The sequence below is a fragment of the Myripristis murdjan genome, chromosome 15, assembly GCF_902150065.1.
Source record: "Myripristis murdjan chromosome 15, fMyrMur1.1, whole genome shotgun sequence".
Classification (NCBI taxonomy): Eukaryota; Metazoa; Chordata; class Actinopteri; order Holocentriformes; family Holocentridae; genus Myripristis; species Myripristis murdjan.
This window is the reverse complement of record NC_043994.1, coordinates 17,014,305-17,028,547: the sequence shown is the minus strand read 5'-3', so window position 1 is coordinate 17,028,547 and position 14,243 is coordinate 17,014,305. Positions and strand designations below refer to the sequence as shown.

Below are 14,243 nucleotides of genomic sequence, written 5' to 3'. Positions count from 1 at the left end.
GTAACGGTTTTTTTTTTTTTTTGAGAAATTTAAGTGAATGCAGAGAAAATGTTTTTAGCCTTTTTTTTTTTTTTTTTTTTTTTTTTAAATCGATGACACATTTGATAACAAGGAAAAAAACGATTTAGGCAAGATTTAGAGAATTGTCAAAAATATTTATTGTGCACATATTTTTTTTTTTTTCAATATCCAGTGTAACAGATACATCACTTAAGTCACTTTGACCAGCTAACCGTACCATGAGGCAAGGCAATTTTTTTTTATTGTGTAGTATAAATGACATATATTTACAAAATGATGGATACTATTGCACTAATTGGTAAAGTCATGCAAACTTTTGCCCTATTTTTAAGTACAACCCAAGTACTCTCATATCATTACTGCAAGCTGTGGGCAGCTAATAGTCACAAAGTACTCAAGGCATTTCACAGTGATGCACCATGGATGAAAACAGGTACTTTGGCATTCCCATTATAGATGATTTGCCTACATCACCTGGCGGTGCTGATGCAGTGATTATATCCTGCAAGTCATTAAACACTGCAAAATCTCATTATACACCGACAAACAAGCTCACATCAGAACATCACTTAATGCACTTGTGGTCACATTCATAAACTTGTCTTGTAGTGATACACTCTTCATTGATTTAAAAAGGCAATCAACAAAACTGTTAGTATTCTAGGAGGTAGGCTACACTATTAGTAATACCTTTGTGATTGGCAATAAATTATATGGCACTGAATCACCAAAACAGTTTTTTGGAGAAACTGTTCCATCCTTCAAAAGAACTGGTGGCATTTCAAGATTACCACCACTCAGAAGAAAACAGAATAAATCTAAGAACATTAGGCGTCACCTGTACTAACAAAGTTATGTTTTGTTTTTTTTTTATCTCTCTCAATCAAGCAAGAGTAACTCTGAGCACAAAATGTTAACCAATTCGACCTTAACTGTAAACCAACACCAGCAGCTAAAAATACACCTAGGTCAGAAAGTGGCTCATGGCGATGACATTTTCTATATGTGGAGGCTGCCTACAAGTTTCAAGTAAAGGTAGGTAACCTATAGCATAAAGACTATCTCTTATTCACTGTACTCGATGGAAAAGTACACACTGATGATTCATAACTAATCTTTAGCTTACTGTGGCACTCATATGACCTACGGATTTCTTTGAAAGTATGAGGAAAACAGGGCATATTGTTATAAAAAAAAAAACAAAAAAACACTCTAACTACATTTCCTACTGGCACAGTCAAAATCTTGCATAAATATAATTATTAAAATATCTCTCCAGTAGGTAGTTTTGTGTGGGACCTGTCCTTGTGTGCATAGAAACAGTAAATCAGGTAAAATGATAATAAACTCCATCAGTCAATGTACTGGGAGAGCCAGCGGAAACCGTCTCCGTATCCCTGTCTCTTCAGCACACTGCACATGAAAACCTCCATCGGCCTCAAATTCAGCTCTTTAAGTGACACCTTGCCCTGGAGGGAAAAAAGAAAAAAGCAAAAAGGAAGGATTTTTATTTATTACCAACATATCTGCTCCACCTCTACCTTGGACATCTTTGGTGTGAATGAAATATGCTTCATCTTGAACTACTGCGACATTATTCAATCTGAGATTAGTGTGCAAAAACCAGATGTTGCTGACTTATATATGTGTTTAGTACCTTTCCAGTTGTGTTGCCAGTAAGGCCAAACAATCCTCGGAGTGCATCCTCACTGATGGCTTCTGGACGATCAATCTTATTCCCCAGGATGAGAACCGGGACGTTGGAGATGGTTTCATCTGTTAACAAGGCCTAGAGACAGGAAATAGCTACAATAGCTTTGATAGAAGTTGTGTATTGATAAAGAACTTGAGTGGCAGTAATTTAACTTACATCAAGTTCAACTTTAGCCTCTGCTAGCCGCGCATGATCGGCGCAGTCCACCAGGTAGACGATCCCGTTGATGGCCGGGAGATAATTCTTCCAGATCCTTCGGGCTTTGAGAGTCAGACAACATCATACCATTGTCTCAAAATAACTTACAAACTGCCCTTTGATTCTCTAAAAGGGCTCAGTAATGCTTCCTACCTTGTGCATGTCCACCAAGATCAAATGTTGTAAAGGTCATGCCAGCAATAGTCAGCTCCTCCGATGCTGAGGGCAAGAGGGCAAAGATTTTACGGACTTTAGTAATGAAGTACAGAAACATCTACAGTTGTAATAACAGGGCTGACTGTGGAGCTGCAAAACATTGTGTCAATGATTTGATGTACTTGGATGTAGCGTGGGCACATGCTGTCCTAGCCTGTCATCTCTGAGCATGTGCAACAACGTTGTTTTTCCAGCATTGTCTAGTCCAAGAAACACCAGCTTGCCAGTCTTCTTGTACAACCCTGAAGGCAGCAACAAAAACACACTCATTTGCGCTCAGTATTAAATAGTATGGTGTTTTTCTCACAGTGGAAATAGGCACTGTTCAGGAATGATGAATTATTTTGTATGACTATATGATACTACATATCATACAATGTTTTGGTGATATAAGTTGGACAGTGTTGTTGACATTTTAGTACAAATACTGTACCTAATAGCTGCAAGACACTGCTGAAACCCCGGTAGATCCAGTCAAATATAAAAGACATGTCTCTTCACTGCCTGCAATACAGACAATATACCAGTTATTGTTTATTATGCAACACCGAGAAGTAGACAGCAAATTACATAAGATATTCCTCAGTGTTCAGGCGATACTCCAGCTGCTGTCAGAGGATGCAGTCACCAAACCTCCTGAAAACACATCCCAAATTACACCTTTAAATGCAGGGCCAACATAAAAAATAAATAAATAAAAATAAAAATACAAACATACAATTCATTTAACATCCAAATCCTATTGCAAAAGGACACTATTGCATTTTGAAATCTAGCACTGAAGCTCATTGTTCCACTTTTTTTCCCGCCCCTGACCCTGGATTATTTTGCTGGTATGTGTAAGCTCTGTGTAATCACACAAGCCTCCCTCTGTGAAGATTGGGACAGAGAGGAGGTTCGAGAAAAGAAAATGAGCTTTAGATGGAGTCTTAGGTTGTTTCTGAGAGCTGCCTCCCTCTGACACAGTCTGGAGTCCCAGTGATCCTCCTCAGACTATTTTTATGACAAGTTGTGGCAATGACACTTGATCTCACCAGTCACCCCCCTAACGCACCCTTCTCTCCCTCTCTCTCTCTCTCTCTCTCTCTCTCTCACACACACACACACACACACACACACACACACACACACACACACACACACACACACACCTGTCACTCTCAGTGGAACTTGATGTGCTTATTACACTGAATAGCGAGGACTTCAATGACAACTGCCTCTGGAAATTACCCAATTGTTAGCTCAAGTCTAATGACACAAATGTTTCAGTTTGCTCAATGGAAATCAGCAGAAAACACAGAGGTGTAGCGCTGAGCTCATATACCTGCGGTTTGCAACATAATAGCTATTTAAGGGGCAATGTTGCCTCACAAAAAATAACTTTGGGAATCCTGTGTAACCTTCAGAAGGATATTATAACCATAACTACAGCCGAAGTCCTTCTTGAAGCATAAGATATTAAAAAAAAAAATACCATAAAATACATTAAGGTCACAAGCAACTCAGTACAGGGCGCGACACAAGTGTTACTCTAATTTCAGTGGAAGTTGGCCCAATTCTACATGTAACATAGCAGTAAACATGTCAGTGGTCTCATGCTACATAAACAATACATTTGGTAAACAGCCTGAGCGCGCGACCGGTTCCGAATAATAAGCTACCCCAGCAACTTCACGCACTCATGCCAGGACGCTATCACAAAAAAGCAGAAATCTGGGTGAAAATGTGTCAAAACGGGTCATTATAACCCTAATATCAGTTCTTTTTACCTTGGTATGCCTAACTTATCAACTCCCGGTCCGCTGCTTTTTGGCCCAAGCTTTTCCCGTCGATTGACAGGCCCACCTTTGACAGTCCACCGGAACTGCGTCACTGCTGTGAAACTGGAGTCCAGTGTGTGTGCGCGGAGGGATGGGGCTTTTGCCTGTGATAGTCTGCCTAATGGGATATTAACCTCTCAGGACATGAAATTACATTACATACTTTAGCCAGGGGAAGCCAGTGTCAGTGACATAACACACATCAAAAATAGATGATATGAAAGAAAACTGCGAACAGTACGCAGCTGGAGATGACACACTGCAACACAGAGAGGAGTGTAAATACACTATATATGTAATTATATATAAATAAGGAAAAAACTGACATGACAACACTGTGAACACCAGATGGCAGTATTTCACATAGCAGAGGTGGTATAATTCAGTGGGCACGATGAGATGGTGATGCAGCAACATATTAAACTTTCAAACCCAAGCCTGTGAACTTTCTCATGCTTTGGCACCTCACACACAGCCCTAATCATTAAACCACAAACATAAGTCATGGCTGCAGTAAAATGTAACTGTGCTTCATGCCTAAGGTGGAACAAATTCAGCTGTAATTTTATGGTTAATCCTTAATAAAGAAAAGTCAACAGCTTTATTAACTTAAACAGGAAAGCTTTATTAAAGCAGTTCAGATATTCATACAGGGTACAATTAGATACTTGGTGAACAATCTATACGATCTGCTGGACAGCGCATCTCCAAAGAGATCTTTGTTAAATAAGTGAAAATTCCTCAAGCAAGACATTAAGTGCTTTTCATTTCCTCCCCCCCCCCCCCTCTTCTACAGTATCTAACCAGTTATCTCCTAACTGCAGGACAGTATCCAACCCTGATTCCATCTACTCAAGTGTAAGATCTTCAAGAATGCCTTCAGGAGATGAGGCGCTCTCTTGCTCTGGTCCATTCCAACCGGCTCTTGAGTTACTTCTTCTCACAGTAGCACCACTTATCCACTGCAAACAGAAAACGTTACGTGTCACTCTCACACAAGATTCATAACATTCAACAGAAAAGAAGGAACTGGCCCTCAGCGGGATGTTGAATATAATATATAGGCACAAATTATCACATTATCTGGCCATTACTGCTAGGAAATAGTTACTGTACCTGAGCTGGGGATTGGTTCTTCTGCTCCACATGGACAAGTCTAAAAAGAGTCAGAGACATACATCAGATCAGAAAAGAGTAACAATAAATGCTGTCTAATGTGTGCTACAACAACAAAAGCACAAAAATGGCACTGACTTGGCCGACGACAGCTTTGGCCTCATCCACTGAGCAGCAGAAGGGACTGCCACCATCCGAAACACAGGTGTTTTTACTGCGTGGTGTAATAAATAAAAAAATGGAAATTGTTATTTCAGCAAGGCAGAACTGCAGTGATATCATTATAGGCTTTTTCTGTTTTTTTACTATGTCAGCAACAATATTTTTAGCAGTCGTCAAAGCAATGAGAAAATCAAAGTCCTAAATGCTGAGCTTACCAGTTCAGTTCCCCAGCGTTGGCCTGTTGGGAAATGAGGGCTTTCCAGAACTTGTGGGTGCTCTTGATTGTTTCTATGGCAAAATCCTGAAACAGGCAATCCTCAATTATTTACCTGAAATATTTTTTTTAATCTTTTATTTTTGTTATGGTGAAAAACACGAATATCATTCTTTTTTAAGTCAAGTTCAACTTCCCAGAAAGGTCTAAGCAGCTGTAAATGTTGCTACACTATGGTAGGGGTATATTAAGCAACAGTATCTTACACAAGTCAGGAAAGTGCATGGAACTCTAACCCATTTAGTCAGATTAAGAAAGCTGAACCTTCAGCTGCAGCCCAAAGAGAGCAAGGCGACTTTGGTAAAGAAGAAAACTGCTAAAGATCAAACCAATCTAAGTGTATTTATCCCAGTAGAAAATAATGGGTAAGACTGAGGTGTGCTGGGTGGAGAGAGACCTTGTCTTTGAACTCCCCGTTGAAGGCAAACTGATTCTCTGGTTTTCCGTCTGGCACTTTGTACCTCCTGAACCAGTCAACCGTGGCATCCAGATAGCCAGGCTTCAGGCGCTGTACATCATCAATATCTAAAGACAACAGAGCAAACCCAGGGTGGCATTAATGCAACTTCAGATTCAGAAAAAAAAAACCTAAGCACTACATTGGTGTGCTAAGTTAAGTGCTTACTGTTCATGTTGGTGGCTTCAGGGTCCTCAACATTGATTGCAATCACTTTCCAATCAGTCTCGCCCTCATCAATCATGGCCAAAATTCCAAGCACCTTCACTTTGATTACCTCTCCACGGGTGCACACCTACAGAGGCAAATTCATGTCATTTTATACCTGTGCCGCACACAAACACTATTTGTTGAGCAAGCATCAGTGTTATCCTGAATGTTCAGCTTGGAAACAAACAACTCAAGACTACTGACCTTGCTGCCAATTTCACAAACATCAATGGGGTCGTTGTCACCACAACAACCAGTGTCTCCATCTTTGTGCGCTGGATCTTCCCATGTCTGGAAAGACACAGAAAAGCCTCACCAGATGAATTAAGTGATACAGATGAACATTTAGTCAGCATATACTCCGAGGCTTAGAATATCAAGCAATTAATGACAGCAATGGCAATTTTCCACCAGGGAGGTATGAAGAATTTCAAACAAAAAAACTAACCTGTGGTATTGCTCCATAGTTCCATATATAGCCTTTATGTGGGAAGATGTTGGCAACATAGCGCAATTTGCCCTTCTTCACGTCTTGCTTTATGGGATTTAAGGGGTCTTTGGTGGCTATCTGCAAATAAAATGTACTGCAATTACTCTTTTGGTCAGTTTGGATCAGTGCTCCATAACACATTGTAAGTGAACTGAACTACTTTAAGTGTTCATAGGAATTTACAATAGAATCATAAAGTTTTAGGCTATATTGCTATAAAAAATAATTACGGGTCACAGTAACAAAGCTACCAAGGTTAAGTCTGGACATCAAATAACATCCAAAAGGTGATGGAAGGTCATGTGAGACGCCTACCTCCATCTTGGCATTTGTCCATCTTGGTACTTCAACAACCATGTGGAAGATGTTCTGTAAAAAAAGAAGAATTTTCTTAAAAAATCAATTACTTTTTTTCAATTAGAAAAGAAAAATTCCATTCCATAGTATTGCCTGGGTATGCACGATAATATTGGCACCTCACTGGTATCAGTTTATAAAGGCTTTAACATAAATATCGGCATATCAGATAAAAAATAAACCTGGCATATTTTAGCTACCCAAAGTTGAGGTTATATTCTTATTTTGCCCTGTGAGTGTGTACATTCTAAAAAACATTTTATTTCATGTATACATCTGAGAGTGGGCCATCACGATAAGAGTAATTCAACTACAAGAGAGACATGATGTTCTCCGAAATTAGGTGGAAAAATATGCCCATATGTTGGTAACAATTTCAGTAATGAGCCAAAAGAGTCTAGCATACTGGATATCATCAAATAAATTCACGACTGTGCATCCCTAATACTGCCTCTTCAGTCCAGCTGAGCCAAATCAGACCTGAACACGCGACCATCTGGCACATATTCTTAGATAATGTGCTGTATATCGCTATTTACTCATTTATTACTTTGGTTAAACCTGTGTGAGAGAGGACATCATTCAAATGACATCAATTGCTCCAGAAAGATAAGATAATAGATACTGCAGTGCAATCACATGGGATCCTAAGATTGCTCGGAGTAAGTAAAGGGCATTGCCTTGGCAAACAGACTACGACCTTGTCATTCTGGACAGCAGCAAACATTACATAAAACAGTTTCGCTATCTGCTGCTGACATTTGCCTGTGCTTCAGCTGAGCGATATCTATAATTTCATCCCCAAAACTCAATATTCCTGGCAGCACTAAAGGTGTCAAACGGCCTATTGTGGTATGTGATGAGTGACAGGGGGGATACAGGTGACAGAGGCTACTTTACCTGACTCTCATCAGCACACATTGGAATGTCATGGAATGGAGAGATGTACTTCCCATCGGCATTTTCTGAAAGACAGTCGGATCACACTCTAAATTAATTTGGTGGCAGGCTGAGCATGCAAGCTGTGTTTACTGGCTTTTGTGATGTTTGGCTTGGGAGAGCATCAGGGTGGTATGAAGATCACTATCAACTTAAAAAAAAAAAAAAACTGAGACATGCAGGATTGCATGTTATCAGGCATGTCTCCTTAAGTCTTTACAAAGCTCCATCATTGAGGGCGTCCCCCCCTTAACAATTAGGTTTAACAAAGCTGTGCAGGAAGCCAATAAGGATGGCGGAAAACACACCCCACTTCCTGATGCAACAGAAAGGGCTGTGCTGATGCAAACAGAAACAGAAAGAAAGATGTGTATCGTCATGACTGGGTCAAATCTGGATACTGGTACAACTGGTTGAGGCACTCTTCAGTGGCCCAAACACAGCACATCCGTCTGCTAATCATCTCAAAACAAGTGGAAAGTTTTCTGTTTGCCTGTCTAAGAAAACGTCTAAACAGCCTGCAGCTATATGATGAAACCTGCAACAATGAGTGAGGAGTGACACGTGGGAGCCTGCGAGTGGCCCGCGGAACTGGCGCCGACTCCTCCGAGCAGCACACACAGACAAAACTTTTCCACTTTGTTACTCACTGAAAAACAGACGGTAGCTCAGGCTGTTGGGGTTTCCCCTCTCCTCCAGTGTGAAGCTCATGTTTCCTTGCAGGTCTGTGTCCCCCCGTCCGACACTTGGCTGGTAGATGGCGGTGAAAGCGTCCAGCGGCTTGACGTCTCGAACACACGCCTGCGCGCTGTGGCAGTGATGCCGTCACTGGCATTGATGCCTTCAGTGGCCCCCGGAAATATTGGGATTCTGTCCATGATGAAACCTAAGAATTATACACGTTTACATTTAATTACCAATTTATTAATTAATTATTTTTTAATAAATAAAATGCAGATTAGGTGAATTTACACCACCTGTAATGAAGTAAATTAATAAGTGTTTTGAACGTAAAAGGTGTAGGCCTAGTTACACAAAGCATCTCCCAGAATAATTCAAAAAAGAATCAGAAGTATTTGTTTACGAGTTGTACATGAAGGTAGCATGGACATGGATACGTTTGATTTGACTTTAGCGATTTGCCGCAAGAGTGGGGCTTATTGCCAAAATTTGCAAGAACGATTTTGTATATTTTTTTTCTAGGTTGCCAGGAATATTCAGCATTAGGTAAAATGATTTTGCATATTTGCATACTCATGCATATATTTAAAAAAAAAAATGTTTCACCACTGTTTTGCAATACTGTCCGATTCAGCGTCGCATTTTTGCTTATTTGCGGTGACAGGTTAGGTGAAACTCACTAGTTATTCGAGTGTGACATAAGTTATGTGGGCATTTATTGTGTGTTTCTGGGCACTCTGAACGCGTTAACCCGGCGCATGTTTCCTGGCAGCGGCTGACTTCATATCCTCCCGCAGCGCGCTGCGCTTCCTGCCTTGCTGAGGGAGGGGACGGCGCTGACGGCTGGGAGGACGAAAGGAGAGCCAAGAAAGCTTTTGGGAAGAAATAAGAGAGTGGGAAAGACTCGGGGTTCCACCGTCCGTCGGGAAAAAACACCTAGTTTCTGCAGCTGCTGGATTTGTCACCGAATCGGCGCCGAAATGTCGACCAGTCGTCAGCTTAGTGAGAGCAGGGCCATCCCGACCAGGACGGTGTTGATCAACGACACAACGCAGCTACCTCATGACTATTGTACTACCCCTGGAGGCACTTTATTCTCAACCACTCCGGGAGGTGAGCACATCTCCTGCTTTATTATGTGTGTCATCAAACCGTGAGGCAGATGTTTTGGGACGTGTTTGTGCGCTGTGTTTTCTCCCTGTTCCTGTCAGTGTGGCCTAGACTGCCAGGCAGCCTAGTCAACCTGATCAAAACAAAAACAAAGCTTTGCCCCGCCTCCTGCCTGCACTGGCTGCCGCCTGATTGGCTGGTGTGCAGCGCAGTGATTCAGATAAATGCGTTGCAGCCCATTGAAATGACGATATTTATGGGAAAGAAACGTTTTTGTGTGTTACGCAAGATAAATAGGAAATGTCGTAACATTTAAGTCCTGTTGCATTTAATACCGTCACTAATTGTGGTTCACTATAGATTTGGCCAAATATAGAAATATTACAGTCCTTGTAGAAATAATGTGATTCAACAAAATACAGGTCATGGTTAACTCCAGATGGTGTGCAAGAGACACACTTTAAGTCCCTGTAGGTATAATATAGTGTCTTTTTGTTAAGGAACTTTAATTGTTGAAACAAGAGTTTGCCGTCCAATGGTCAGTCAAGTGCAGGCACACAAAGTTAAGGCCTATTTTCATCTGATTTCATAACCATAATGAGATCAAGGCCATATTTTTGTTATTTGGTGACATTTGCTTGCCCCCTTCCTAAGTAGGTCAAATCTCTGGGTCAGCTGCACAACAGTGGGGCTGGTAGGGGTACACTGTTGTTTCTCAAGGGCTCTTCAGTGGGGCAACTGTTTGGAGAAAGTGGAAAAATAAGTGGCACAAGTTTAATATGCGTCTCCCGTTGCAGGAACCCGGATCATTTATGACCGTAAGTTCCTGTTGGACAGACGTAATTCCCCCATCGCCCAGACCCCCCCGGCCCACCTGCCTGTGATCCCTGGGGTGACCAGCCAAAATGTCCTGAACGAGAACAGGAAGAATGAAGCCAACAACCACATCAACAACCACGACGGCAAGCCAGGAGCCGGTAAGAATAATTTTACTGATGGAATAATTTGCTGCTTATAGTAGTTATGCCTGTTTTTTGTGTTAATGCAGCACACCCAGTAGCTCTTTGCTGCTCCCAACACAGACAGACACACCCTCTGTGGTTGATCTGTATTTAGAGATGCCAGTTTGTGAGGGCAACCTGTTCTTGACGTGTCCCGACACCCTGTTGTTTCTCTGTTTTCAAGGTGAAGATGCTCAGTTTGAAATGGACATCTAACAGACTGGAACCTCACCAGCAGAAGCAAATAACCTGGCACACATGTGCCAGTGGCTTGGCTTGTAGAAACCGATGTTGTGAGCCCTCATGGCAGCCATCTTCTTTAGCTCTCTGTCTCGCTGCTGGATGTGATGTGTGTAAACCATGGGGATACAGTATATCATAAAGCACGGTATGGTCAACTCTGGAAACTAGGTAGACGGTTGATTTGAGTAGATTCCATGGTTGCCAGTAGCCGTTCAAATCAACCACACAACAAGGGAGAGGGCCTGAATTTTTTTTCTGTGCCCGGACACACTTTCTGATTCATAGATTACAGTGCTCATCTCAAAGCTTACTGTGATCATCATTCTGTAAAGTCGGGATCTGTACCAGAGCACACTGTAAAACCGATAACACTCAAGGCTATACTCAACTGGCCGCTGAAAACTTTACTTTTTCGTACTGGCCTTAGAATCAGTCAAAAGGTTTGATATTCATCACAGTCTTTTTTTTTTTTTTTCTTTTTCTTTGAAGACCCTTGTTAGCATGTTATTATTTAATTAAATGAGATATTCTCCTTTTTGGAACTACTTGAAAGAGCTCCACAATCTGTTGTCAGTTCTTTGGTCTGTTTTAGGTTTCAGTGAAGGTATGTAAAGGGATGCTGTGTTGTTTTATTTTGAAATGAGCTGAAGGTTCTGCGCCATTCCAATTTTCCATTTTTTCATCGGCACCACGAGGCTTTGTCAGTTTCCGGCGTCCGGGGTTGTGATGCCCCATGACCTCTAGGCCATCATGTAACTGTTTTGAAATCATCAAATGAATGATTTGATTATTCAGCGACACGTGTATAAGGCAAATCATAAATAAGGTGATCGATTATGGGCTTTTCATTTACAATTAAATGTCAAGCTGTAACAAACGTTTATCAAACCAGCCATTTTATCACGACTGCGAGCGTGCTGTAGCAGTTTCTTTTACACACGTCTCTCCTGCCAAGAAAAGCTTACACACTTTTTCAGTAGATTCAATGGTTACCTAGTTAGTTGTGTCGGCAAGAGCTTTGTGTTGATCATATGATTTAAAAAAACAAAACAAAACAAAACAAAAAAAAACTAAGCAAGGGGGTAATACATGGTGACCTCTGTCAGGTGTTTTAGAATATTCAAACCATTTAGAATATGGAAACGGTTAAATCCCAATGTTAATGTTTGGGTGAAATACAAGGTGATTTTTGAAAAAAAAAAACTTGAAAATATCCAGGTCTTTTATATGTATTTTATTTTTGAATACATTTTCTTAGTTTAAAATAAAATAAGGAGACAACATAATTTTAGAGGGCTGGTTTCATGAATTGGTGACTAGTTGGAAATCATCTGCCACATTGCACTTATACACAGACTCTTCTCATCGAGTGAAGGATGGACCCTGTCAGTCCTTAAGATTTAAGATAGAAGTGTCAAGGAGCCAGAGGAGAAGTTGTTTGCATAGGGCGAGGTAGATACCATCCCGAAATCTACAAATCGACTCCCAGTGTCCTTAATCCATTTTACATTACCTTAAGCCCTTCTTGTGCTAAGTGTATCTGCCCATGCCTTACATTACTTTACATGAGATGCAGTAACTAAAACTAGGTTCCTTGTTCTCAGTTTATACTTTCCAACAGATGTGTGTTTATTTTTTCACTGTAAGGTTCAGCAGGTAATATTGTATTTAGCAGTTGAGAGAGAGAATTACTTTTTTTTTTTTTTTTTTTAATGGTTCATTTTGTACACATACTTCCTTCCTCAAGCAGCTGTGAAATGTTGGGTTTCCAAAGTGTGATGGTTTAGCCTACATGGCAATATTTAGGATGGAGTGGCGATACGGTTAGAGGCATGTGATGATTTCACATGCTCAGGTAGTCCCACCACTTTGTTTTTTTTGTTTTTTTGTTTTTTTCTTTCAGTTTTCCTTGGCACAATCATAGTTCTGCTGGTTGTACTCTGTGCAAGTAGGACCTATGAACTCAAATAAATCACACTGAGATACCTGTTTTTCAGTTCATTCATACTATGAGTTCGTTTTTGCATGATTGGAACGACTGAATGGGAGAAATGCCTATCAGATTTAATTTAATTTTTTTTTTTTTTTTTTTTTTTTGGCTTCGTAATTAACTTTGGCCATGTTTGGTGTTGAATATGTTGAGGGTTTGCTTGCACCAATTTCGCATTGCATTACATTTTTGGGCTAGAAAAAAATATATTTGTATTATGGCATCAAAATTCATACTGCAGATTAATTTTCAAATCAGTTTGGTTTGACATTGAGGGCTTAACATTGTACGTTGCAGAGAGATTTGAAACAAACTTACTGTAACTTTCTGTTCTGATTTTGATTAACTTTATTTTCAATGAAACGCCAATGCCAGTGGACACTGTTGCTGCAAGATCAATAAAGTTCCTTAACAAAGAACGAAAATGGAGTTTCAGTTTCCAGTGTCTTTGACCTTGAGCTTTAATAGTATCACTCTGATGAGGTTTATGCTGAAATGACCATAACTGGGACTTACAAATGGAGCTGGTTGGAGAGTTTTCTAAAATAAAAAAGAATCAGTTGCTCTGTTGGTGAAAACATTAAATCTCCAGTTTGGAGTTTTGAATATTTCACTTATGTAGTTTGTGACATCTGGGTTATGCAGATAGGAAGTAACCTGCAGCTTTCAGAGCCCATCCTAACTTAACAGACACGTCTCTCTTAACGCAACAAATGGAAACTACTCACATTAAAAATACATGTAAAAATAATGTCTAGCTCTTGCCCTTAGTCTTTATAGCAAGAGAATACAAAATACACAACAATACAATCAACACACTGATCGATTTTATCTTTTTGAAGCATATTTTTGTTAGTTATAATTGCAAATGAAGAGTAAACCTAAAAATAAGCAGTAAAAATACACTCTACTCCCCCAAAAAGTGTATAATAAATAAATTACAAACTAGAAAAACAGGAATCAGTGAATTTCAGTGTCAGTGGTGTAGTGCTGCATACTCAGCAGCAAGGCAAGCCAAACTCCCAATTTCAGATTCGACCCTAAAAAGTGTAGCACAGTGCCTTGGGGAAACAGCATGTAAACGGTTTATGATGTTTAATGAGCTGAGCAAAGAGCTTTTTACTGTGTGCATCCTGGTTTATCATTACCATGTCCCGGGGAACTTCTTAAATGGCATCAGAAGAAGTGTGTTTTAATGAGTCTGGGATGCAAGGTGAGAGAGTCAAAGCTCTCATGTGGGTGTG

General features: G+C 40.3%; 3 protein-coding genes across 3 annotated transcripts; 1 reads left to right on the top strand and 2 right to left on the bottom strand.

The window, feature by feature from the left end:
• Nucleotides 1-262: 262 nt before the first annotated feature.
• sar1ab (secretion associated, Ras related GTPase 1Ab) lies at nucleotides 263-4,009 on the bottom strand. The gene is made up of 7 exons (XM_030069973.1): nucleotides 3,919-4,009; nucleotides 2,583-2,653; nucleotides 2,272-2,391; nucleotides 2,087-2,152; nucleotides 1,892-1,995; nucleotides 1,679-1,810; nucleotides 263-1,490 (listed from the first exon to the last, which is right to left on the bottom strand). Exons 2-7 carry the CDS (start codon nucleotides 2,638-2,640, stop codon nucleotides 1,374-1,376), a joined length of 597 nt encoding a protein of 198 aa, XP_029925833.1. The 5' UTR covers nucleotides 2,641-2,653; nucleotides 3,919-4,009; the 3' UTR covers nucleotides 263-1,373.
• Nucleotides 4,010-4,573: 564 nt separating this feature from the next.
• Nucleotides 4,574-8,794, bottom strand: ppa1b (inorganic pyrophosphatase 1b). Its single transcript, XM_030069972.1, has 11 exons — nucleotides 8,625-8,794; nucleotides 7,936-8,000; nucleotides 6,994-7,047; nucleotides 6,637-6,756; nucleotides 6,393-6,479; nucleotides 6,147-6,273; nucleotides 5,919-6,046; nucleotides 5,463-5,548; nucleotides 5,224-5,299; nucleotides 5,086-5,125; nucleotides 4,574-4,931 (listed from the first exon to the last, which is right to left on the bottom strand). The coding sequence occupies exons 1-11, from the start codon at nucleotides 8,683-8,685 to the stop codon at nucleotides 4,900-4,902; spliced, it is 876 nt and encodes a 291-aa protein (XP_029925832.1). The 5' UTR covers nucleotides 8,686-8,794; the 3' UTR covers nucleotides 4,574-4,899.
• A 671-nt stretch (nucleotides 8,795-9,465) lies between these two features.
• Nucleotides 9,466-13,418, top strand: eif4ebp2 (eukaryotic translation initiation factor 4E binding protein 2). The gene is made up of 3 exons (XM_030069977.1): nucleotides 9,466-9,768; nucleotides 10,563-10,742; nucleotides 10,951-13,418. The coding sequence occupies exons 1-3, from the start codon at nucleotides 9,636-9,638 to the stop codon at nucleotides 10,980-10,982; spliced, it is 345 nt and encodes a 114-aa protein (XP_029925837.1). The 5' UTR covers nucleotides 9,466-9,635; the 3' UTR covers nucleotides 10,983-13,418.
• The last annotated feature ends 825 nt before the right edge of the window (nucleotides 13,419-14,243 follow it).

Coding starts and splice junctions, on each gene's coding strand:
- sar1ab (XM_030069973.1), bottom strand. CDS start 2,640: ATGTCTTTTATATTTGACTGGATCTACCGGGGTTTCAGCAGTGTCTTG. Junction 1,811..1,891: donor AGGCTAAAGTTGAACTTGAT/GTAAGTTAAATT, acceptor TCCTGTCTCTAG/GCCTTGTTAACAGATGAAAC. Junction 1,491..1,678: donor CTGGCAACACAACTGGAAAG/GTACTAAACACA, acceptor TTTTCCCTCCAG/GGCAAGGTGTCACTTAAAGA.
- ppa1b (XM_030069972.1), bottom strand. CDS start 8,685: ATGAGCTTCACACTGGAGGAGAGGGGAAACCCCAACAGCCTGAGCTAC. Junction 6,274..6,392: donor TTTGTGAAATTGGCAGCAAG/GTCAGTAGTCTT, acceptor TTGCCTCTGTAG/GTGTGCACCCGTGGAGAGGT. Junction 4,932..5,085: donor AGAACCAATCCCCAGCTCAG/GTACAGTAACTA, acceptor TTCTGTTTGCAG/TGGATAAGTGGTGCTACTGT.
- eif4ebp2 (XM_030069977.1), top strand. CDS start 9,636: ATGTCGACCAGTCGTCAGCTTAGTGAGAGCAGGGCCATCCCGACCAGG. Junction 9,769..10,562: donor ATTCTCAACCACTCCGGGAG/GTGAGCACATCT, acceptor CTCCCGTTGCAG/GAACCCGGATCATTTATGAC. Junction 10,743..10,950: donor CGACGGCAAGCCAGGAGCCG/GTAAGAATAATT, acceptor TCTGTTTTCAAG/GTGAAGATGCTCAGTTTGAA.